Source organism: Argopecten irradians, chromosome 5 (genome assembly GCF_041381155.1).
Source record: "Argopecten irradians isolate NY chromosome 5, Ai_NY, whole genome shotgun sequence".
NCBI classification, from domain to species: domain Eukaryota; kingdom Metazoa; phylum Mollusca; class Bivalvia; order Pectinida; family Pectinidae; genus Argopecten; species Argopecten irradians.
The window spans coordinates 19,770,129-19,796,693 of record NC_091138.1 but is presented as its reverse complement, the minus strand read 5'-3'; the positions used below and the strand labels follow the sequence as shown (position 1 = coordinate 19,796,693).

At 36.0% G+C, this 26,565-nt stretch overlaps 1 protein-coding gene across 1 annotated transcript; it reads right to left on the bottom strand.

The window, feature by feature from the left end:
• Window positions 1–4,941: 4,941 nt before the first annotated feature.
• Window positions 4,942–25,887, bottom strand: LOC138323145 (phospholipase B-like 1). Its single transcript, XM_069267542.1, has 10 exons — window positions 25,875–25,887; window positions 21,278–21,497; window positions 16,426–16,648; window positions 15,225–15,386; window positions 12,784–12,928; window positions 8,511–8,711; window positions 7,907–8,047; window positions 7,162–7,347; window positions 6,735–6,841; window positions 4,942–6,127 (listed from the first exon to the last, which is right to left on the bottom strand). The coding sequence occupies exons 2-10, from the start codon at window positions 21,433–21,435 to the stop codon at window positions 5,945–5,947; spliced, it is 1,506 nt and encodes a 501-aa protein (XP_069123643.1). The 5' UTR covers window positions 21,436–21,497; window positions 25,875–25,887; the 3' UTR covers window positions 4,942–5,944.
• Window positions 25,888–26,565: the final 678 nt, after the last annotated feature.

Genomic DNA, 26,565 nt, shown 5'->3' with positions numbered 1-26,565 from the left:
TGATGGAGTATATAATTATTTATAAAATACAGGTATATTCATTTTTACATTCAATCCATAAAGGAAAAGAAACGAATATTCGTTTGCACTTAACATTCATGATTTCGCCAGTCTCTAGGCCAAGCCCCATCATAATATATGATACAACAAAGGAGAAAGTAGGAATAGATTAGTAAATATGCAGATGAATTAAAATATATATTCATTTTACTAGTACTTAAAAGTTACTAAAAGATTTAAGATCTACCTGTTGATTCAATGTATTTCTGGATACATGCACACATTGCAGAATATAGATCATAACTAAGGTGATTACTTCCCCTTGTTAGCAAGTTAATATACATAAACATTTAGTTTACGATTCAATCTAAGATTTAGTTGGATATATCTACTTGTAGGAGAGACAGAGAGTCAATTAAAGGTCATCTTTCAGTTATGATCTAGGGTAAAATAGAAAGAGGTGACAAACATCTTCAACAGAGCTGCAACAAATACAAAAGTTTAATTGACCTTCTTGGATTCTAAGTTAGCATAAAATAATGTTAAATGATCTAGATCCACTATACAAGTTTCTAAAAGCAAAAGTACATAATTTCTCAGCATAAGTGTGTATGGCATGACGGCTTGTTGTGCCGACCTCTTGATGAGAATCTGGAAGTACTCTTGATGAAGTGGCCCACACTGAAGCTATGATGACCGGTGGGGTCTCAATTTTGAAGTTAGGTGAATCGTTAAAGGCACATAGATATATGTGTGAACGCCAAGCTCTGGACTTTTTGTGGGCCAGAAATATTCTTGAATAGAAGCAGCTGTTTGTGCAGTCCTCCATAGGTACCTCCTCGACCGCGCTCTTTAGTCTCTAAAAGTGCATTTTCCGGATCCCCGGAGATGGAAAGAAGATAGGCTTTGTCACCAAGAAGGATTCCGCAAGAGGGGAATGCCTAACCCCTTATTAACTACTGACAAATCCCAAGAGTCCTATGTGATTTACCTCCACTCCGGAAGGAAGGCAGACAGACGACCTCCTACAGGCAGATCGGGAGGAGGAAGATCGAAACCCTCCCAAGTTGGAGAATCCTTTCCTATCCCGAAGCTTAATCTTGCGAAAAAGGACCTGTATTTGAGACTGGAGGTGCGTAGTCCTCCATAACAAACCCTTTGTCTAGAATGACCAAGGAGGGGGATTCTTCATATCTCCAAGAGGGCTTGGATTATTCCATTTGTTGACCTTGAAGTAAGGCTTCCACTTCGGCTACACAGCAGACTGGGGAGCTGAAATTTTAGCCTTCTTCTTGGGTCGCGCTGTTACCTGCGAGGAACTGGCCTTCACGGTCTGCATTCTCTTCAAAGAAGGACAGAAGCGACCTATTCATCCTTCAAACCCTTCTGAATAGAAGAAAGAGTCCTCACAAAAGGAGTGGACCAAGAGAAGATGAAGTCAACAAACAGGAACGGCAAGGTTCATCGATTGAGCGGTTTTTTAAAACAAAACAAAAAACGGCTAGCCAACAAGATATTGGCGAGAAATGACACCTGAGGCGTGCTCGGGATAGCAACCGCTCTCGTAAGCGCTTGCAAGACAAGAAATAAATCATCCAGAACGGTAGTAAGTGCTAGGACGCGCATCCGATATGGTGTCTGTAAATGATGTCTGTATACGTTTTACTAAATAACGAATAAGTTTCTGTCACCAAATTCCTTATTGAAATCCCGAATACGGTGCTGGCACCGGATCCGTTATTCAAACTTAATAAAGAAATACGATCTAAGAAGGTGTTTTACGGCTTTCAAGTATTCAAATGATGTCTGTATACGTTTTACTGAATCCCGAATAAGGTGCTGGCACCGGATTCGTTATTCGAATACCGAATCCCGAATTCGAATCCGAATCCCGAATCCCGAATACGGTGCTGGCACCGGATTCGTTATTGGAATCCCGAATCCCGAATACGGTGCTGGCACCGGATTCGTTATTCAAACTCAAAACAATTTATCGAAGTATTAAATTTTTTTGAGGTTGTGAAATTATGTTTCGATCTGTTTTTTATGTCTTGAAATTGTTATTTATTAGTTAATTTTTGAATCCCGAATAAGGTGCTGGCACCGGATTCGTTATTGGAATCCCGAATCCCGATCCCGAATACGGTGCTGGCACCGGATTCGTTATTCAAATTCAAAACAATTTATCGAAGTATTAAATTTTTTTGAGGTTGTGAAATTATGTTTCGATCTGTTTTTTTATGTCTTGAAATTGTTATTTATTAGTTCATATTTGAATCCCGAATAAGGTGCTGGCACCGGATTCGTTATTGGAATCCCGAATCCCGAATCCCGAATACGGTGCTGGCACCGGATTCGTTATTTAAACTCAAAACAATTTATCAAAGTATTAAGTCTTTTTGAGGTTGTGAAATTATGTTTCGATCTGTTTTTTATGTCTTGAAATTGTTATTTATTAGTTAATTTTTGAATCCCGAATAAGGTGCTGGCACCGGATTCGTTATTGGAATCCCGAATCCCGATCCCGAATACGGTGCTGGCACCGGATTCGTTATTCAAACTCAAAACAATTTATCGAAGTATTAAATTTTTTTGAGGTTGTGAAATTATGTTTCGATCTGTTTTTTATGTCTTGAAATTGTTATTTATTAGTTAATTTTTGAATCCCGAATAAGGTGCTGGCACTGGATTCGTTATTGGAATCCCGAATCCCGATCCCGAATACGGTGCTGGCACCGGATTCGTTATTCAAACTCAAAACAATTTATCGAAGTATTAAATTTTTTTGAGGTTGTGAAATTATGTTTCGATCTGTTTTTTATGTCTTGAAATTGTTATTTATTAGTTCATATTTGAATCCCGAATAAGGTGCTGGCACCGGATTCGTTATTGGAATCCCGAATACGGTGCTGGCACCGGATTCGTTATTCAAACTCAAAACAATTTATCAAAGTATTAAGTCTTTTTGAGGTTGTGAAATTATGTTTCGATCTGTTTTTTATGTCTTGAAATTGTTTTTTATTAGTTAATTTTTGAATCCCGAATAAGGTGCTGGCACCGGATTCGTTATTGGAATCCCGAATCCCGAATACGGTGCTAACTTCACGTTGTTGAATTTAACGGTGTCGGCTTATTCCAGATTTTCGAGTACTACCGCCCTCTGGCCCTACGCCAGACATCTATCTGTCATTATATTTTTGTATGTCTAAGTCTGGTGTCAGGGCCAGAGGATCTCGGGCTAATGTACTACACGAACATGTTCATATAGTAGGGGTAGACTATTATTTTTTTTCAAACCAGAAGCAGACATCTGTGGTGTAACAGGACTCATTGTGGTGTATCAATTTATCTTAATGGCGGTGAAATAATATAAGAACAGTGAGGAAGCAGTATGCTAGCAGTGCAGTAAGGTGATATATCTACATCATTTTGACACTTATGGTTGTAAACGTTTAAAAAAGTGGAACTATAGAACGTGTGGTATGGCTAAATGAAGGTTATTTTTTGTCGTCGTTTTGAAAACCAATAGGGCGGCCGCCAAGATCCACTTTGTTTCTTAAACCTATGTTTTAAAAAGTAATGTACAAAGATTCTTGCTTTCAAACTTCAAACGATTTGTCTGAGAACTGACCTCAAACACTCCACTAATACTAGTACTCATATTTTTTCACATGAATGCATTTTATCATATGGGACAAAAAGGCTAAAATCTGAATGGTTTTACTGTTACAAAACAGACAGAGAGATCCGCTGCCGTTCAGTAAACTTGTCGCGCGAGCGCTCGGCATCCTGAACACGCCTCGGATATAAGACTATAGCAAGTAAGGGTGTATTGAGATAATTAATAATTGGGGTAAAATATATTTTAAAAAATGATTTCTTCTGATTGCAATACAAAACACTTGTCTTGTTGTTTATCTTCTTGAAGTTAGATCATAGCAACAGGAAAGAGGTACATGTATGGTCAAGCACAGCTCTTGCTCGAGCTAAAAATACACTAATAGTAAATTGTCACGTGACGCATTATGGATCAAATAGATCGCCAATAATAGTCTATTGCATTGTTCGCATAATAAACGGCGAATTTATTCCATAATAGATGTGATCCCCGCTTAAATTGTACTAATTATAATTACTAATCCATATATACCGACTCTTTCCCTACTTGTTCCGGGTTTGACGTGACACAATGCATACAATTTACACCAAATAGCCTGTATGGTACGAAATTAAAAATGTAAAGATTATTATAAGGACATTTTCCAGTTACATTTTTTGTGATCTTTATTTATTTGATGTCACATTTAATTCAAAATGTATTTTTATAACAAAATAAAGGAACTATGTTGCTTGTTGAAATAATTTTTTTTGACCATTTAGTGATTCGAGCATTGAACCTTCAGCACACTGTGCCACGTCTCAACCACCTGAGCTACACAAATTTGATACTTTGGTAAATCTGGATGATAATGAATTAAGATATTTTATCAATCACAGTTTTTCTCATTTTTTGGAACAAGTGCACTTTTAACAACGAGCGCACCAGACGACCAAGTTTTAACAGAAACATATATACATATATATTTATATATGTTTCTGGTTTTAATATGACTCATTTTATTCAGCATAAAAAAATACAAACTATTCCCAAAAACTGGTCCTCCGATGCACTTGTGCTGAAAAATGAGAAAAATTCACAAATCGCACGATGATGCAACTTTGTGGTCATTTAATGAAATATCCACTGCAATTAACAAATTACTTTTTCCTAAATAAGATCATTTATATATCAGATGTGAAGCATATATATTCAGAACCTTTATATTTTGATATTTATTTTTGAATTTACGGGCCGATATGCGCCATGCCTCTTTCTTGTTGTGTTGTGAAGACAGAATGCAAGATGTATCGAATTCAGGCAAAGTAAAACAGAAAAAATACTGTGAAAAAGAATTGAAATTTTTACTTCAAAATCATATATAAACGTACATAAATATGGATTATACATTCAATCTTGTTTTTTAATCACAGTTTGGCTTTAATAACGACATTATATTTTCCAGATGAATAACTACATTATGTAATATGGACAGCCATGACACTGAACTTCAGAAATCAGATTGCTCCATAGAAATGTACCAAATGATATCTCCTAAACCTTCAGCATTTTTTGGGAACAAGTGCTTGCTCATAATTACATATATATGTATAGATGAGCAATAAATTCATGTTTATGACTAGGATAATTACTTCATATCAAAAACATTATACTAAAAAACAAAAATAACAGAGGAACAACATTTACTGTAAATGAAACTGGAATGATTCAACAACTAACACATCACAAATGCATAATTAATACAAAATCTTAGATAATCAAATTTCAAAGTGAGAGGCACCAATGTATCTATCCATTGATATATAAGCACATTGTATTTGTGAATTTAAAAAAAATTAGTATAAAATAATATTGGACCTATGAAGTATTTTGTAAGTATGATATTTGCAAAAACTCTCATGAGCAATGCTTAATTCATTTTTTTTTAATTAGTATTATGAAACAATTTAGGGTCACAAAAAGTATTAATAAGTATACACCTACGTGACCGATTTTCCTTTTCATTTTTAGTGATATCTACATTGGTCTCGAAATGTAGTTGTTTAATCAATAACAATGTTTGATTTTAGTGATAATGGGTAACACTAGAGTGGAACTGCTGTAGTTAACCATATTCATAGGCACATGTTTGGCAATAAATAACCTATAATAAAACAAGAGGACCCATCAGGTATGTCTAACCTGCTTTCCTTGATCCCTTGGTTATGATAAAGAATTTGATATATCAAGCCTCAGAGATCATCATTAGAATAAGACATGTGATCACTACAGGCCCATTGATCTTTTAGGATTAACCTATAAGCACGATGGAGACAGTCTTCAAGGTCAACCATATGTTACATTCCAACGTGGGGAGGTGTTGAGGAAGTCAAAACTGTAAACCATCGGAAGTCCAACGTGGGAGTCTTTGAACTGATTTGTCCATTGAAAGGGAGGCAATCCAGTTCCTCGTGTGGGACCATTGATAATATCTGCTACAAAGTTTTGTGCCATGTGGAAGTCCGATACCTGAAGGAGGAAGTACCGTAATAATTATGCAGGGTGTAAAGGTCAAAGGTCAATGACAAATACTCATGAAATGGATAAACAGATACTGAGTCTAGACCAGAACCAAAGAGCTGTCATTATTCATAAAGTCACTGCAATCCTGCAACACTCAGTAAGATAAAGATACCATCCAAAGGGGCTTAAAGTAAGATAAAGATACCATCCAAAGGGGCTTAAAGTAAGATAAAGATACCATCCAAAGGGGCTTAAAGTAAGATAAAGATACCATCCAAAGGGGCTTCCAAAGGGGCTTAAAGTAAGATAAAGATACCATCCAAAGGGGCTTAAAGTAAGATAAAGATACCATCCAAAGGGGCTTAAAGTAAGATAAAGATACCATCCAAAGGGGCTCATTTATACTATATAACAAAGAGGTCCATACATGTATGTGTGATGTCACTCACTTAACAATTAATGAGGGAAAAGGACCTGTATAACTTCGATATTTTAAAACTAATAGACACACATACAGGAGGTTTGCATCACTCATGAAGAGACATTTTACAATAATATCAACCTGGATTGTTAAGCCAACATTCCCAACAAAGGGAATATAATATCAACCTACCTTCGTATCATAGCAACCATCTGCAGAGGACTTAGACTTTTTAAGGTCTCCACGACAACAGATAGCATTACATGCATCTCCTTCAGAGTAGGGGTCATGTTCGTAATCTGTAAAGAAAAGTGTTTTCAAAGATTTTAAAAAGATCAAGGACATCAGGGCTATATCAGTTTATAGTAAACCCAAAGAGAGAATGAAATTAAACCAAAAACATTTTGTGGAGAATGGAAATTATTATTGATAGAATATATCACAATAGATTGATATACATGTATGTCTCACTTTTTAAAATCAAGCTGCTTATGTCGCCACTTCTCTAAGAGCTAACCAATTGATTTTGAGCCCTTCCTCTCGTGTAATTGTAAACCAATAACTATATATTTCACTCTTGGCTAATTAATGTAAACAAAATAAGGTAAATCACACTGACCATTGTAACGCATGATGTGCTTCATGCTCTCTAGGTCCACCACTTTCCCTTGGTCCCTGCGGAATATTTTCGCCCGAGGAGCCAGCTGATAAGAGTTGTCCATCCCATGTTGGGCCACAAATTCAGGGTAACCACTCATATTGTAAATATCTTCATAAAATGGGACATTATACGATGGCCAATATCCTATAAATGAACACATTGATTTGTATCAACAGCTAAAGCTATTAGGTTTAGTACCTGTCTATAAAGGATACAAGGACATAGCGAAAATGTTCTTTGTACACAGGCATCCTTTATACAGAAGTCAATTGTACAGTAAAATACGTTTACAATTTACATGCTTCTACAGCAAATTCATGGTTATAACATAGCAATTTGTCAAGGTTCCTATACGATATCTGTAATGTGTGTATAACAAACTATGAGTTAATTCTGTTGGTCCCCAGATGTTTTTTTATATAATTAAATAACTGTAAAGTAAATTGCAACAAATGGGATTTGATAAGTCTATGTCCTTTATAGACAGATGTCTTTTGTATAGAGGTGTCCCTTATAGAAAGTTCTACTGTATATATGAACTGTTTAGAGAAAAACATAATTTGTGGAATCATAAAGCCAAGTTGAATTATTATGTATGTGTAGGACCAAAATGATTTATTTTCACTGTTCCATTTATACCAAAGACCTCAATGACATGCACCTTGCAGCACCTATTACTATTTCTGATGTTTACTAGACTCACCAGTTCTGAGGATAGGTGTCTGGTCACCGGCTGATACTCGGGTAGGAATTTGTTCCACGACCCACAAGGCATCATCATGGATAGCCTTACCCAGCTCTATCTGCTTCAGGTCCACCAACATATACTGGTTATTGTATGTCCCTGTATACAAAAGGCAAACAAAAATTACCTCATTTCTGACATCCCCGATACTCCAGGGGTTACATTCGTTACATCCACCCCTGGACTATCTCATAGTAAAACAGTGAAATAGTAGCTCTAGACAAAAGTTGCTTCATTCCACTAGTACAGGCAAGGTTCAAGCATATAAGACGTTGAACCACAATGTGTAATGGAGGACACCGAGTGAGTATGGACATATCACACACTGTGAATACAGTGGACATTGCTGGTATATTACAGTGGTGCCAACTGCTCCAACTTTCATTAGAAATGATTTGTTTCCAATATATATGCAAATTTAAATGCACTCTTAGAATGGATTGTCTCATTAAATATAATTAATAATATATTCATTGACAACAAAATATTTTAGAACAAAATGAAACATCTAATTTTAGTGGCATACTATGAAGTGTTTAGGTGACATTAAACAATGTCTTACCAGAGTTGTATTTGGCGAAGATCTCAGCCCATTCCTTGCCTGTGTGAGCCATCATACTTGCTACTCTGACACGTTGCCATGCCAACAGAGATTTAGGTTGTACAGCCTGGTACAGAGAGGCGTTAAAGACATTGTTGGTAGTCTGTAATAGTACCATCTTACTTCCCAGTAAATAGAAGTCATCCAGGGACTCGAGGAAACCTGCATGTATAGAAAAAAATGCAGGGTTTCTAGCAATGTAGCTGATGGAGAACTTTCAAAATGCAGGATAGAGATAAAGAATGACAGAGACCAAGGAAAATACAGGGTTTTGAGACATAGAGAATGTGGATACCCCAAGAATGGCTACGCAAGATCTTGATATGATATTTTCTGTTATTTTAGCAAACCATAGTTATGTCTGGGATTTATTGCTCAGTGGTTCTGTTTTCTCTAATTTTTTATTGTTGTTAGATTGTTATTTAAACCTTAATCTATCATAAACTTATATTGTGGTGTTATGATGCAAAAGACAGACATATGGACTTCCAGAACCAATGGTCTGATTAACAAGAGATCCCAGAGGGATCTTGGTGCCAACCAAAGAATGATCTACGTCTTACAATGGAAAGAGGATCTTTTACTTTTACTACATATTACTACATGTATATATTTACACTTGCTAGGCTTGGTCACTATACGCTAATACTAGCCGATTTTGTTTACCATAACTGCATGGTAACATTGAACTTTGAACTTGCGTAAGGAAATGTTCTGTGCAACGTAAAAGGACTACTTTTTTTAAAAGAAACACATGGCTTTGTTTACATTTTGACGAAACATTACGTGTATATTGTTGTTTTTCATAGAATTTTGGAAAAATGTAAACAATATATACATGTTTTATATTTATATATGATTCAAACAATTTTTAAATTAACAATTGTATAAAGAAACGGAAAAATATCCCGACCGGGGCGACGTGCTTTCATTTTTGTTAAAAATGATGGGTGTCAAATGTAAACATTACCTCTGTGCCTATGTTCGTCCTACGATCGAGCCTTTGGGGTGGACGGGTGTGAGACCCTCTGATAGAGGTCAGTTATAAACATATCCTCTTGTCTTTGTTCTTTGAGTATTTAATCATGTGTATTATAAAACATGCACCGCTAATAATCCACGTGTTGACAGTTCCGCGTCACCACAAATACATTGTATCCATCGAACACAAGTGAATTTGTTTCATCTATCGATGGCGATATGGATCTAAACGTAGATTATATAATCACATGGCTCCCAAGGATGTAATATCGTCAAGTCAGACGACATCTCAAACACATTGAGCTACTTGAAAATCGGTGTTTTCACAACTTCCGCAAACTAAAGTGTGTAAGCGTGCGTCAGCTTCGCCTCGCTGCACAATAACGGTCACCGAGTTCACACATGTGGCCGTGTACAAATTCTTTATGTTATTACGCTATATATTAACTTTTAGCAAAATTGAATATATATTTAAAGTTCTGATCTGATTAAATAAAATTATCTCTGAAATTTACTTTGTTTGTCATGTTTATTTTACACTAAAATATTGAACTTTTTTGTCGTCGCGGATGAATAATTCTACCTTACGTGAAGTGTCATCATTCGCTGTTCAATTGAGTAAGCTCCTCCCACTTTTGACCGACTTTTATTGAATAATTACGTCACTTTCAAATGACGATTTTATTGCATAAAATATAAATAAAAAGTCGTGTGAGTGTAAATATAGGGATTGGATTTCGTTTTTATGTTAACCATGCTTGTATGGAGCAATTCCTCTAAGAATATATTCAATATGGGGCGATGCTAACGCGCCCCATAGAATATATTCTTAGAGGAATTGCTCCATACAAGCATGGTTAACATAAAAACGAAATCCAATCCCTATATGAAATTTGAGAAAGATCCTTTCAGTACTTTCTGAGATATATAACACTATCAAACTTCAATTGTCAAAATCCAAGATGGTAGTCTGTCCTTGTGATGTCTATGGACTTCCAGAACCAATGGTCTGATTAACAAGAGATCCCAGAGGGATCTTGGTGCCAACCAAAGAATGATCTACGTCTTACAATGGAAAGAGGATCTTTTACTTTTACTACATATTACTACATGTATATATTTACACTTGCTAGGCTTGGTCACTATACGCTAATACTAGCCGATTTTGTTTACCATAACTGCATGGTAACATTGAACTTTGAACTTGCGTAAGGAAATGTTCTGTGCAACGTAAAAGGACTACTTTTTTTAAAAGAAACACATGGCTTTGTTTACATTTTGACGAAACATTACGTGTATATTGTTGTTTTTCATAGAATTTTGGAAAAATGTAAACAATATATACATGTTTTATATTTATATATGATTCAAACAATTTTTAAATTAACAATTGTATAAAGAAACGGAAAAATATCCCGACCGGGGCGACGTGCTTTCATTTTTGTTAAAAATGATGGGTGTCAAATGTAAACATTACCTCTGTGCCTATGTTCGTCCTACGATCGAGCCTTTGGGGTGGACGGGTGTGAGACCCTCTGATAGAGGTCAGTTATAAACATATCCTCTTGTCTTTGTTCTTTGAGTATTTAATCATGTGTATTATAAAACATGCACCGCTAATAATCCACGTGTTGACAGTTCCGCGTCACCACAAATACATTGTATCCATCGAACACAAGTAAATTTGTTTCATCTATCGATGGCGATATGGATCTAAACGTAGATTATATAATCACATGGCTCCCAAGGATGTAATATCGTCAAGTCAGACGACATCTCAAACACATTGAGCTACTTGAAAATCGGTGTTTTCACAACTTCCGCAAACTAAAGTGTGTAAGCGTGCGTCAGCTTCGCCTCGCTGCACAATAACGGTCACCGAGTTCACACATGTGGCCGTGTACAAATTCTTTATGTTATTACGCTATATATTAACTTTTAGCAAAATTGAATATATATTTAAAGTTCTGATCTGATTAAATAAAATTATCTCTGAAATTTACTTTGTTTGTCATGTTTATTTTACTCTAAAATATTGAACTTTTTTGTCGTCGCGGATGAATAATTCTACCTTACGTGAAGTGTCATCATTCGCTGTTCAATTGAGTAAGCTCCTCCCACTTTTGACCGACTTTTATTGAATAATTACGTCACTTTCAAATGACGATTTTATTGCATAAAATATAAATAAAAAGTCGTGTGAGTGTAAATATAGGGATTGGATTTCGTTTTTATGTTAACCATGCTTGTATGGAGCAATTCCTCTAAGAATATATTCAATATGGGGCGATGCTAACGCGCCCCATAGAATATATTCTTAGAGGAATTGCTCCATACAAGCATGGTTAACATAAAAACGAAATCCAATCCCTATATGAAATTTGAGAAAGATCCTTTCAGTACTTTCTGAGATATATAACACTATCGAACTTCAATTGTCAAAATCCAAGATGGTAGTCTGTCCTTGTGTACTGATCAGTCCCAAAATGCAATATGCACAACTAAGGTCCTAAGGAAACCTACATATGAAAATTGGGCGATATCCCTTCTGTACTTTTGTAGAAATAGCAGTAACAAACTTTAACTATCAAAATCTAAGATGGCTGCCTAGTGACCATCTTGTTGACCGATCAGTCCCAAAAAGCAATATGCACAACAAGTTCCTAGCGGAACCTACACATGAAATTTGAGAGAGATCCCTTCAGAACTTTTGGAGAAATAGCGGCAACAAACTTTAACTATCAAAATCCAAGATGGCTGCCTTGTGGCCATCTTGTTGACCGATCGGTCCCAAAAAGCAATATGCACAACTAGGGCCCTACATATGAACTTTGGGAAAGATCCCATCAGCCCTTTTTGAGAAATAGTGGTAACAAGAAATGTTAATGGAGGGACGGACGGACGGAAGGACGGACGGAAGGACGGACGGACCACGGACGAAAAGCAATTTGAATAGTCCACCATCTGATGATGGTGGGCTAAAAAAAGTAACAACTTGATTTTAACAGACATCACCTAAAATGACACATTATATGAACGAAATTCATTATTTCTAATTTCAAGTGTGAATAAATGAGCTTATTAATTTTGTGATTTTGAGTTCCGATATGTTCAAATCATCATCCAAAATATTTTCTTTTGACCTTAATTCTTTTCAGTGTCTTCAGGAATCTGATTCAGTAAGCTTTAATATAATGAAATGTAAAAGATGACCCCACTCCTATGAAGACATGATGACGATATGTTACTTTACCTGGGTAACTGGAGAAAGACATCTGTTTAGCAGCAGTGGCAGTATCCTGTACATTGATGTTCCAGTGTTTGAAAATTCTCATGGTGAACTGGTACATAAACCAGCTGGAGTGAGACATAAACACATTCTCATAGGCTCCCGTCACCTAAAATATAAATACACATTCTCATAGGCCCCTGTCACCTAAAAATATAAATACACATTCTCATAGGCCCCTGTCACCTAAAATATAAATACACATTCTCATAGGCCCCTGTCACCTAACAAGAGATCCCAGAGGGATCTTGGCACCCACCAAAGAATGATCTATATCTGACAAAGGAAAGATGGATCTTTTCTCTACTTTTTAAACTTTTTCAAACATACTACATATAAAATTTGAGACAGATCGCTTCAGTACCTTTTGAGAAATAGCGGTAACAAACTTCAACTATCAAAATCCAAGATGACTCCTTGGCGGCCATCTTGTTGATCAATCAGTCCCAAATCACAATATGCACAACAAAGGTCCTAGAGGAACCTACAGGTGAAATTTGAGAAAGATCCATTCAATACTTTCTGAGAAATAGCGATAACAAACTTTGAATATAAAAATCCAAGATGGCTGCGTTGCCGCAATCTTGTTGACCGATCGGTCCCAAAATGCAATATGCACAACAAGGTTCCTAGGGGAACCTACATATGAAATTTGAGACAGATCCCTTCAGTACTATCTGAGAAATAGCCATAACAAACTTTAACTATCAAAATCCAAGATGGCGGCCTGGCGGCCATCTTTATCACCGATTGGTCCAAAAATGCAATATGCAATAAGGCAGGGGAACCTAAGAGGATCCCTTCAGGGAAAAATAGTGAACCTAACTATCCATGGCCGCTGGCGGCCATCTTGTTTTCGAAGCCTCAAAATCTGATTGATAAAAAGACCAAGGGTAACCTCCAACACTTTTTTGAAAAAATTCCTTCAGTAGTTCTCAAGAAATATTGATAACAATCAAAATCAAAGATGGCCGCCTGGCGGCCATCTTGTTTTTCCGATCAGCCTCAAAATCTGTATGGCACAAAAGGGACCAAGGGTAACCTCCATGTGAAGTTTGAACAAAATCCCTTCAGTAGTTCTCAAGAAATATCAATAACAAACTTCAACTGCCAAAATCAAAGATGGCTGCCTGGCGGCCATCTTGTTTTTTCGATCAGCCTCAAAATCTGTATGGCACAACTAGGGACCAAGGGTAACCTCCATGTGAAGTTTGAACAAAATCCCTGCAGCAGTTTTTAAGAAATAGTGATAACAAGCATTGTTTACGGACGGACGACGGACGACGGACCACGGACGCAGGGCGATTTGAATAGCCCACCATCTGATGATGGTGAGCTAAAAATATAAATACACATTCTCATAGGCTCCCGTCACCTAAAAATATATATAAACATTCTCATAGGCTCCTATCACCCAGACAGAAAGACAGACAACCTGAATCCAGTATATACCATCTAACCTCGCTTACCCTTGTGTGGGGATATAATTACAAATACATATTTGGATAGGCTCCGGACATATAAATTGTCACACATCTCTGTTATCTCGAATTACATCATTTAAAATTACAAAAGCACAGTTGACCCTATAGATCCCTAACTTATGTTGTATATGTATGTACCCGTCACCTAAAATTAACTAGAACACTGACACGTCAGAAAGGGCCCCGCTATGTGTCCGACGTGCTTAAGTGAAAAAGTAGTATTTTGACAACGAATTCTTCCGTGTTAGCTATATGTTGCTAATAAATAATTAATGTCAACATTAATTGGGAAACCGATGATGGTACATTATTATAATTCTTTGGAAAAAGTCTTCCAAGTATTTAACTTGAATCCTGATTCCAAGCTAACATTACATTAAGAGCATACAATTAACTCAAATAAATTTGACCTTGACCTTTGACTTAGTAACCTTGGCCCATGACCTTACCTTTGGACAGTCAACTCCTTGTTTAATTCTGAACAACTTTGCATCATAATGTTATAACAAAATGTTTATCAGTTAAGAGCAACAACATTGTGATTTTTTTTAAATGTTAAAATCCAAGATGGCCGATTTTTTAATTTAATTTCAGCCTGAAAAATTACCAAGCAGATCTAGGATGGATGGGGAATCATCATGTAAAATATGGGGAAAATACTCCACTCCCTTCCATCATTAATGTGCAAAAGAAAAAAAAACAAAAGAAAAAAAACGGACAGACGGACGGACGGACAACCTGATTACTATAGGGCACCCGCATCTCGATGTGGGGCCCTAAATATCACATTCTCTTTTAGGAAAGACATGTATAATTATGAATATGTCCAAGTGCAAATGTGAACATAACAAGAATAGGGTAAGAGATTCTAAGGGAAATAACTTTGTGTCAAATCTATTTTAGTTATTTAGAGCCCACTACCTTGACTAGAGCTGAGCAGAAGCCATGTCTTTGTACATAAACTTTTGCTTCCTCTTTTGACATCTTTTCCCAGTTTGGAATACTTTCAGGGTCAAGGGCATGCTGAAGGTCAATCAGATCCCCAACACCATTTAATACTTGGAAGGGAAACACACCAAGTTGCTGAAAAATATCAATGGTTGAAGATCAAATACCAGTATATACACAAAAGGTAATTTATGATTTAAGTATTATTAGTGATGGGCCGATGATTGAAAAAAATCGAAAATTAGTCAAAAAATAAAAAAAATATTGAACAAATCATTGATTAAGAATTTGTAAAAAAATTAATCAAAATTTCTTTGAAAGTGGTCCTAAATCTTTAGATTTGTGTCACGAAACTTTTTTTTATAATTCAACTGAATATTTAGCCCATTTTTATTACCCTACAGACACTGTTCCCATACAGTACAGTATCCATCATGGCGTATTAATCTATCGCAGTGGACATGCTTTCTTACCACACTATTACCTCGTGATTCAAGTGATATTCATAGTTATTTCTCATCGGTTATAGACATAGTTATACATGGCAATAATCTCGAAATAGTGTTTAATTTCAATAAATATAGCAATTATTTCCTGATTTTGAAAACCTATCATAATTGATAATCGATTGATTTTGACATTCCGATTATTGATCACTTAAATAAAACCCATTACAATCACTAAGTATAATCAACATTTCATGAACCTTAAGTAGATAAACTTCAACTTAAACAGAATTCAAATCTGTAATAGGAGTTTGACATCAGTTATTAGCTATTTTTCTAAACAATGCCAAAAAGTCAACATATTTAGAATTGTACAGTACTTAAAATGAACTAAGAAGTTGAACAATGATATGAATTTGTATAACGACGAATTATAAACCTATTAATTATCAATGCTTAGTTTTATGTGTTTTGCTTCAGTATTTAGTATCGTATTCGCTGTATTTAGTGGCTCCCCTTTAAGCTCCCCTCCCCTTTTCTGGAGAAGGAGTTGAAGTTGAATAAATGCCCCCTCCCATGGATTTAACAATGTTTTACAACTTGTGAAGCCTCTGACATCAGCAATGCACTAATTTTACTAATTAGCCCCCCCCCCTCCCTTTGTTACAATTTTTAAACGCCCTGGAAACTAATTACGGCAAATAAGGTATACAATTTGTATAACTTACCATGCTGTCTGGTGCTACAGACTTGTATCCATCTACCAGGCCATCATACTGGGCAATGACGAGGCCAACATGGCGCCAAATAGGATCAGCCACGTTATTATCAACCATTTGTCTCAGCCATACATCTTGGGCTGACAGAAACGCCTGCAGTTTTCCGATGTACTCCGCAGATTTTGAACTCAGGAAAAAGTCTTTGGCATTCTGATAATGTTGGTATATCCTCCTACAGGTACAGAAATGAAGACATAGATTCTAGTCAATGAGTCAAAAAATCCAAAAGACATAGATTTTAGTCAAGGATAAAGCCAAAAGACATAGGTTTTAGTCAAATATGTAACAAAAAGACGTAGATTTTAGTCAATGAGAAAGCCAAAAGACATAGATTTTAGTCAGTGAGAAAGCCAAAAGACATAGATTTTAGTCAGTGAGAAAGCCAAAAGACATAGATTTTAGTCAATGAGAAAGCCAAAAGACATAGATTTTAGTCAGTGAGAAAGCCAAAAGACATAGATTTTAGTCAATGCAAAAAGCCAAGAGATGTAGATTTTAGTCAATGATGAAACCAAAAGACGTAGATTTTAGCCAATGGAGAAACCAAAAGATGTAATAAATGTTAGTTAATTGGGAAACCAAAAGACTTATATTTTAGTAAATGGGGAAACCAAAAGACGTAGGTTTTAAGGCGAGTCCAGAACACTTGATATTTCCAAATTTGGTGAGTACCAGTACAAAATATATAGAGGGTTCATGTACTTCTTAAAGATGCTCCACCGCCGACAAATAGTATCTTTTCACTATCAAAAACAGGAGAAGACGATTTAGTATTTTTCTTCAGTTACAAAAGTTACTTACTTTACACCATTACCAACATTGAAAAGTATGAGCTTCTAATTTTACTTCAAGTTAAAAATATGATAAATAATTAATTGCATCCTGAAACAAGAGGCCCATGGGCCTTTACGGTCATCTGACTCATGGCACAAAACAACAAAGTCACAGTATAAAGTAGTGGTTAACAATTAATATAAATAATACAAGGAACTCCTTAGTTGAATATGTAAGTTTCTGAAATAGGTAAATGTCATTTGTTGAACAAACTTGGTTGCCCTTCATCCATATATGGTTGTACCCCATTCAAGGATTAATATAAGGAGTCAGATTTTAAAGCCAAATTTCAGCTAAGCTCCCAGTTTGGACCTCCGCCGTACTATCCCCATGGGTCTTAGCCTGGTCCTTTATAAAATATGATTGTCCTCACCTAAAGTTCCCCCTTCTGAATCAATTAAAACCCCTTTAGACCAATTTTCATTGAGATCTGAAATGAACCCGAACACAGGAAGTGGGCCAGCAGCCATCTTGAAATACCAAAATTTTTACGAAAATGTTTGCATGTTGTTCGGCATCAATTAAAACCCCTATAGACCAATTTTCATTAAGATCAGAGACTGAAACCTTAAAACAGGAAGTGGGCCAGCGGCCATCTTGGAATACAATAATCTTTACGAAAATGTTTGCACGTTGTTCGGCATCAATTAAAACCCCTATAGACCAATTTTCATTGAGATCAGAGAGTGAAACCTTAAAACAGGAAGTGGGCCAGCTAAAATTAAGAAAATTTGCCCTTTTGGGGCCCCACCCCTCAGCCCCTAGGGGTCGGACCAGGCTCATTTATATAAAATATGATTGTCCTTCCCCAATGATGTTTAACACCAAATATAAATGAAATCCATCCAAGGATGAAGGAGGAGTAGGATTTTAAAGCTTAAAATAAGAAAGTTTGCCCTTTTGGGGCCCCATCCCTCAGCCCCTAGGGGTCAGACCAGGCTCATTTATATAAAATATGATTGTCCTTGCCCAATGATGTTTCACACTAAATATAAATGAAATCCATCCAAGGATGAAGGAGGAGTAGAATTTTAAAGCTTAAAATAAGATAATTTGCCCTTTTGGGGCCCCACCCCTCAGCCCCTAGGGGTCAGACCTATCTCAAATATATAAAATATGAATGTCCTTACCTAATGATGTTTCACACTAAATATGAATGAAATCCATCAAAGGATGAAGGAGGAGTAGGAATTTAAAGCTAAAATAAGAAAATTTGCCCTTTTGGGGCCCCACCCCTCAGCCCCTAGGGGTCGGACCAGACTTATTTATATAAATTATGATTGTCCTTCCCCAATGATGTTTCAAACCAAATATTTGCCCTTTTGAGGCCCTGCCCCGCTGACCCTAGGGGTCGAACCAAGCTCATTTATATAAAATATGATTGTCCTTCCCTAATGAAGTTTCACACCAAATATGGATGAAATCCATCCAAGGATGAAGGAGGAGTAGGAATTTAAAGCTAAAATAAGAAAATTTGCCCTTTTGGGGCCCCACCCCTCAGTCCCTAGGGGTCGGACCAGGCTCATTTACATAAAATATGATTGTCCTTCCCCAATGATGTTTCAAACCAAATATGGATGAAATCCATCCAAGGATGAAGGAGGAGTAGGATTTTAAAGCTAAAATTAAGAAAATTTGCCCTTTTGGGGCCCCGCCCCTCTGACCCTAGGGGTCGGACCAGGCTCATTTATATACAAGAGGCCCATGGGCCTTAACGGTCATCTGACTCATGGCACAAAACAACAAAGTCACAGTATAAAGTATTGGTTAACGATTAATATAAACAACACAAGGAACTCCTTAGTTGAATATATAAGTTTCTGAAATAGGTAAATGCCAACTCATTTGTTGAACAAACTTGGTAGCCCTTCATCCATATATGGTTGTAACCCATTCAAGGATTAATATAAGGCGGAGTCACATTTTAAAGCCAAATTTCAGCAAAGCTCCCATTTTGGACCTCCGTCGTACTATCCCCATGGGTCTTACCTCGATCCTTTATAAAATATGATTGTCCTTACCTAAAGTTCCCCCTTCTGAATCAATTAAAACCCGTATGGACAAATTTCATTGAGATCGGAGACTGAAAACAGGAAGTGGGCCAGCGGCCATCTTGGAATACCAAAATCTTTATGAAAATGTTTGCATGTTGTTCGGCATCAATTAAAAACCCCTATAGACCAATTTTCATTGAGATCGGAAGACTGAAACCTTAAAACAGTAAGTGGCCAGCGGCCATCTTGGAATACCAAAATCTTTACACGAAAATGTTTTGCATGTTGTTCAGCATCAATTAAAACCCTTTATAGACCAATTTTCATTGAGATCGGAGACCGAAACCTGAAAACAGGATGTAGGCCAGCTAAAATTAAGAAAAATTTGCCCTTTTGGGGCCCCACCCCTCAAGCCCCTAGGGGTCGGACCAGACTCATTTATCTAAAATATAATTTTGTTTCCCCAATGATGTTTCATCACCAAAAATGGATGAAATCCATCCAAGGATGAAGGAGGAGTAGGATTTAAAAAGCTAAAATTAAAGAAAATTTGTCCTTTGGGGGCCCCATAGCTGCAATATTGTAGCTCAAAAGACTTTTTGACAGAGAATGGTGTCGTCTTTAGAGCTACAATTGGTGCCATTTACTGCTAATGGAGCAAAGTAATGATTATTTCAAACCATTATAAAACGGCAGTTTGCATTTTTGTACGTACTTGTTTGATATCGCTTACCTACTAGGCAATAAAACTGAACCACATAAAATATTGAATTCTCATCGAGGCATTATTTTTTTACATAATACAATATGAAGGTCTTTCTGAAGGGAATTTATACGGTAAGTCCACAAATTGTGAATTTGACGTCTTGTGAGCGGTACGGTAGATATTAAGAATTGTAGTTATGTTTGTTTTGGACAAAAATAATATGTAAATGCATGTATACGCATAAAATAATTGGAAACCCTACAAAAAAGTATAGAAAACTATGCCCGAGTGATTTTCGGAGGCAGTGCTCCACTACGACACATAGGGACCAATTCGTACCCGGCCGGAATGTATAGTAGGCCGGGTACGTATATTCGTTCTAGGGGCCCCACATCTCAGCCCCTAGGGGTTGGACCAGGCTCATTTATATAAAAATATGATTGTCCTTCCCCAATGATGTTTACACCCAAATATAGATGAAATCCATCCAAGGATGAAGGAGGAGTAAGATTTTCAAGCTAAAATTAAGAAAATTTTGCCCTTTTGGGGCCCCACCTCTAAGCCCTTAGGGGTCGGATCATGCTCATTTATTTAAAACATGATTGTCCGTCTCCAATGATGTTTCACCCCAAATATGGATGAAATCCATCCAAGGATGAAGGAGGAGTAGGATTTTAAAGCTAAAATTCAGAAAATTTGCCCTTTGGGGCCCCACCTCTCAGCCCCTAGGGGTCGGACCAGGCTCATTTATATAAAATATGATTGTCCTTCCCTAATGATGTTTCAAACCAAATATGGATGAAATCCATCAAAGAATGAAGGAGGAGTAGGCTTTTGTATAAATAGTCTTACGCACGACGCACGGCGGACGGCGGACAACGCACGGCGCACGACGACGGACGAAACACGATGACAATAGGTCATCCTGACCTTCGGTCAGATGACCTAAAAATTCCGTGGCACTATATCCTATATGGAATAAAGTACTGATTGCGCATGCACCAAAGGCAAAATAAATTATTTTATATTATTTTTTGTGTTAATTAGACATATATATACACGATAATACACCAATGATTGTTCAATATTGAATATCATTTATGCTATGTCGGCGGTGGAGCATCTTTAACAATCGCATGATCAATATATAATCAAAACCTGGGGCATTCTATGAGTTTCATTCTGTTTTACATTTTTTTCTAACCCCCCCCCCCCCCCCCCCCCCCAAATTTATGGAATTAACAATTACAACAACTTTACTACTTACTTGTATGTGAGCACTCCTTCAATAAAACCAGTACCGTACATGAGTTCTTGGTCAGTAAACTTGACCTTGCCATAGCCAGCGGAAATGTCCAATATTCCCCACCCAGTCTCCAAGAGTGTATCGTTGTATGTGCCGAGAGCAGTACAATCCCCGGCCATTACAGAACCTTTATACTGACAGCTTTTCCCCTTGCAGTACACACAACCATAATCATAGGACGCTGTAATAATAATATCAACTAAATATAAGTAAATATAAAATCAACGAAGGCAAAAGCCTTATAAGAGTGCAGCTACATGAAATATTACATTACACAAACTTAAATAGAGACATTGGACCTATAGCTACATGTATAATACTTAATTATCAGACCAGAGTAGAATATGTTTACATGGATATATAATATAACACCCTGTTAATATGTGGCAAACAGTGACATTCAGTCCATTTTGATGTTGGTTTGTATGGCATATTATGTGACAACACCATTTATGGAAAGTGCCAACAACATGTAGAATCTTGCTTGCAGAGTTTAACTGCATGAAAATAATATTTTGGACATTGACTTGTAAATGCTCACACAAATATGAAAAGGAAATATAGTATTTACATAACATTTTTTATCTTGTAATTAATTTGATTGCTGTATTGATTTCATAATGTAATTGTACATTGGTTTTGAGATTATATCTTCATAGGCAACTGATCCTGGTTGATTTGGAACATCCAGTTTTCCTTAGCCAATAAGTAGAAAGGGGAGACAACTTTTCAAGAGATGCTGTATTTCTCAGTCTTAGAGAGAGCTCCACAGGTTGCACAAGTGTCCCTTCTGGCTTCATGCTATGAAGAGCTGTATGATTATTAAAACCTCCTTACCTCAAACTCAATTAATTTGAAGACCTTCAGGCTCCATTTAATATAAAGTACAGTTGGGAGCAAGCTAAACTTGGTAGTGAAGTGCACTGGAGTGCACAAGTAAAGTTAACTCCGGTTCACTAGCTAGTGCACTAGAGTTAACATCGTAGTGCACTAGAGTTAACATCGTAGTGCACTAGAGTTCACATTCATTGTAGTGCACTAGAGTTAACAACGTAGTGCACTAGAGTTAACAGTGTAGTGCACTAGAGTTCACATCGTAGTGCACAAGATAAATGAGCCTGATACTCCTACTTATTGCATAAATTGTACATGTACAATCTGTTCATGTATATAAATTCATCGAATGGTTTTTATTTCAGATGAATTACCAAATGTACTCTGTATTTAAAAATTAGCATAACTAAGTTAGTATGTAAATAATTTATTTATTAATTAAAATGGTTACTTTTATTGGTGTACATTATTATATATGGGTTTCATCTGAGTAATTCAGCCTAATATGAGTTTTAATAGTAAAGTAAAGACTATACCGTAAGCTGCAATATGGCTTGACCACATGCATCTTTTCTTTAGATATTTTTTTCAGAAAATAAATGAATTTAGTTATTAGGATCAAATAGTTTATACTTGTTATAATACATTTACTAATAGCTACATTTATTACTCAGATCAAATATTAGGTATTCTAGATATAAATAGCTATATTTATTTTAATTTATTTCATGTATTTAATTAATTGGTTTTTTTTTCATTTTTTTATTTTTTTATTTGAATCATATATCTTTGTTTTTGCCATTCTAGAAATTAACAGCTATATATAATTGTATTTCACATTTAAAATGTCAGATTTTGTACATTTAGCAGTTTTTGGCTATTACACTTTTATTATACCCTCATAAGTCGTTTGGTGAATTTTACCTGTACTGGCCAGGCTCCAGGCCTAGGGCAATAACCAAGCTAGGGTTCACCTGTCTTGTCATGCATGACTGCCCCTCCCCTAATCCTGTAATTACCTATGAAGCCAGTTCAATTAACACAAAAATTGTGATTCCTGAAAATACAGGTGAACAAGTGCCCTATGAGTTTTGATTTTTGAAAAGTTACAGAACTTTGTATTTTGTCAAGAGTCAACAATTTAACTGAAATAAATTAAGTTGAAATTTATTAAAAAGTTCTTATTATTAGCTACCTTTGTACCCAAATAACTCTGTCAGAGATAAACAAATATAGATTTTATATGTCTCTGACTCTGTTAATTAATTCTAGCAAGAAATTTATATGGTTATTTAACAGCTGTGCGATTGGGACGATCAGTCAATCAAATTTGCGAAATCATTCCATATGATAAACGGACCACGTTGATGAGTCTAATTATTTAAATCAAATCCTTATTTCTGTTTAAACATATATTTCTACACATGTAATATTACATCATAATATTAGAAATATATTTTGATTGATACATTAATTTTTTTATTTATTTCTATCAGAGATTTAAATAGTATATTATTTAAATCTCTGTTCCTATATACCGTATATATATGTATAAACATATGAAATCTGTATCAAAATTAAGCAGCAAAAGTTGTGTACATTTATTAAAAGATTATTAACTAAAAGTGATGATCATCGACCTGCATGTACATTAAAATAATGTGGAGTGTCGCATATAATTCATGTTGTGTTTTAGTGTTTACACATACACATAAAATACAATATTTTTATCATATACATATCAAGGATTTCTAACTACATACGTGTACATATTAATTATTTAATTGTTATCATATTTAATTGATGTGTAATTGGTACAAAAGTCTGTCACATACACTGATATACATGTACTGTACATTGTACATGGGGATATAGGTATACACTGTACCCGCATACATAAATGACTTGTATACTGTAAACTCTTGGCACACAGGTCTGTCGTTATGGTCACTAGGCCTAGCTATAGGGCCCTTTTCTCCCTATTTCCCCATCCCACCACCTGAGGTGACACCTTACCTGAGCTGATCAGTCAGGCGTCACAGGTAAGGTATACCGATTTTCTTTAACCCCAGGGGGTCCATTATAGCATTCAATTCAATAGATATATAGCATGCTGTGACAGCCTCTGTACCCGATTAGTTTAGTGAAGTCTATTTATAACTGTCTACTTGACCCCATGTGGTTTTATAATAAACTTATATAGTTACTTTTCATCAAAATATGCCTATTCTTTCAATTGAGAATAATTGTTATTATATTGTTTTTTCCCTCAAAATGAAGATAATGTATTCACATTGTTTTGTATCTTGTTTTTATTTTATTATATCTTTTGAGGAGATGGAGAGGGGTTTATTAATTATGTACTATATGGTTAAATTTATACTACATGTGTACATGGACATGTACATGTACATGTATATATGTGTAATACAAACATGCTTGCAGACAATACCCCTTGGGCTCCTTTATACCCCAGCCCCACCCAAACCAACCTAGCTATATTGTATGTGTATTTCGCCACTCTGACACTTATTCTGCCCTCTGGATATGAATTGTTTTACCTGAAATTTAACTAACATACACATGTATGCTGGCTCAGGTATACATACGACCATCACGTAAATGAATGTGTAAAATCAGATATTTAGATAATATACTGTATAAAATTTCTGGTAAAACCTATAATCTAGCTAGAATAAATGTATGAACACTGTATCTAAAAATACAAGTTATTTAATTGGCAATTTTAATTGTCCATGCACACTGTTGGGATTACTTTCATCCCCCATATTACGTCAATTCGGAAAATTCATTCATTTATTTATATCAAAATGAGTATAAGTTATACCACAAATTTGAATATACTTGTATTTGTAAGGTTATACTGGAACATGTGTGTATCACGTACAGGCAATGTAAAACTGAAGTGCACTACGTAGTGCACTAGAGTTAACATTGTAGTGCACTAGAGTTAACACTGTAGTGCACTAGAGTTAACACTGTAGTGAACTGGAGTTCACATCGTAGTGCACTCTAGTGCACTACAATGTTTAGTCTAGTGCACTACGTTGTTCACTACATGTGCACTACAAAGTGCACTAGATACCAAGTTTAGTTTGCTCCCAACTGTATATATTGATAGTCTCAACAAAACAATTATTTTTATGTAAAATGAAATCAAATTACATGTACATATGTCATAAGATCTTCTATTTAGTTTCCATGTAAATACATAAAATGTAAGTCTATGTACATGATGATTTAGTGCAGGTTATCAAGTGAGCATCCTCGAAACTCCAGAGATTGAATTCTGGTCACTTAAGATCTCTACACTCCTGGACTTTATCATAGTAAAACTGGAGGCAACAGAACAGGTAATTTAGTCCTTTTGATGTACACGTATAACGATATGTACACTGTGGTTGACTGTTGCTTTGAAGATGGGCGTTGCTCTCTCTGTAGTCTTTACATGAAATTTTTGCTAAGCTGTGATTGGTTAAGATTTTTTCTTTTCTCTGAAATAATTAACTTTATATTACTTTTATATTCACGTTAGCTGCTTTTTCATTCAGTTTTACTATAAGGATTGTCCAGGGGTGCATTCAGAGATCGTAAGATCGTAAGTCGGAAACCCCTGGAGTATCCACTGATTTCAAACGAAGTGCTCTACTTACGAGTTTTATAATCACTTTCACTCCACCTGGTGATTAAGCCAAAAAACTACCTGCTGTTACGCATTGACCCTATTTACGGGCTATGGATAATAAATAATAATAAACAACGACCCATATTCTTCTTTCTCTTCGATCTCAACCCAGTCCACTGTCCAGCTGTCACCCTGCTTTTGTAAGGCTTGTCATGTGCTATTCAGTCATACTCAGATGAGCGCTTAATTTCGATGTTACTTTTAAGCGCCAATGAGATTTAGGGACCATCTGCAAACCAAAACTAGGGACCGTCTCAAAACTTTAGAATACGTATACGTCTGTTTTAAAGAGGCGGATAGATGAATGTGTGTCTTATTTTTATTGATAGATTTTCGATCGTTCCAGTTTTTGTAAGAATACGTCTCATGTAAAATCGCACCTCAGCAGTCCTGCTCCTCGATTTGCGCTAACTAGATTTTAGCTGCAATATTGTAGCTTAAAAGACTTTTAGACAGAAAATGGTGTCGTCTTTAGAGCTACTGCTAATGGAGCAAATTAATGATTATGCATACCATTATAAAACGTTTGTTGGCATTTTATCGTACTTGTTTGATATCGCAAACCTCCTGAACCACATAAATATCAAATTCTCGTCGAGGCATTATTTCTTTTTACATAACACATATGGAGATCTTACTGAAGGGTATTTATACGGCAAGTCCACAAATTGTGAATTTGACGTCTTGTGAGCGGTACGGTAGATATTAA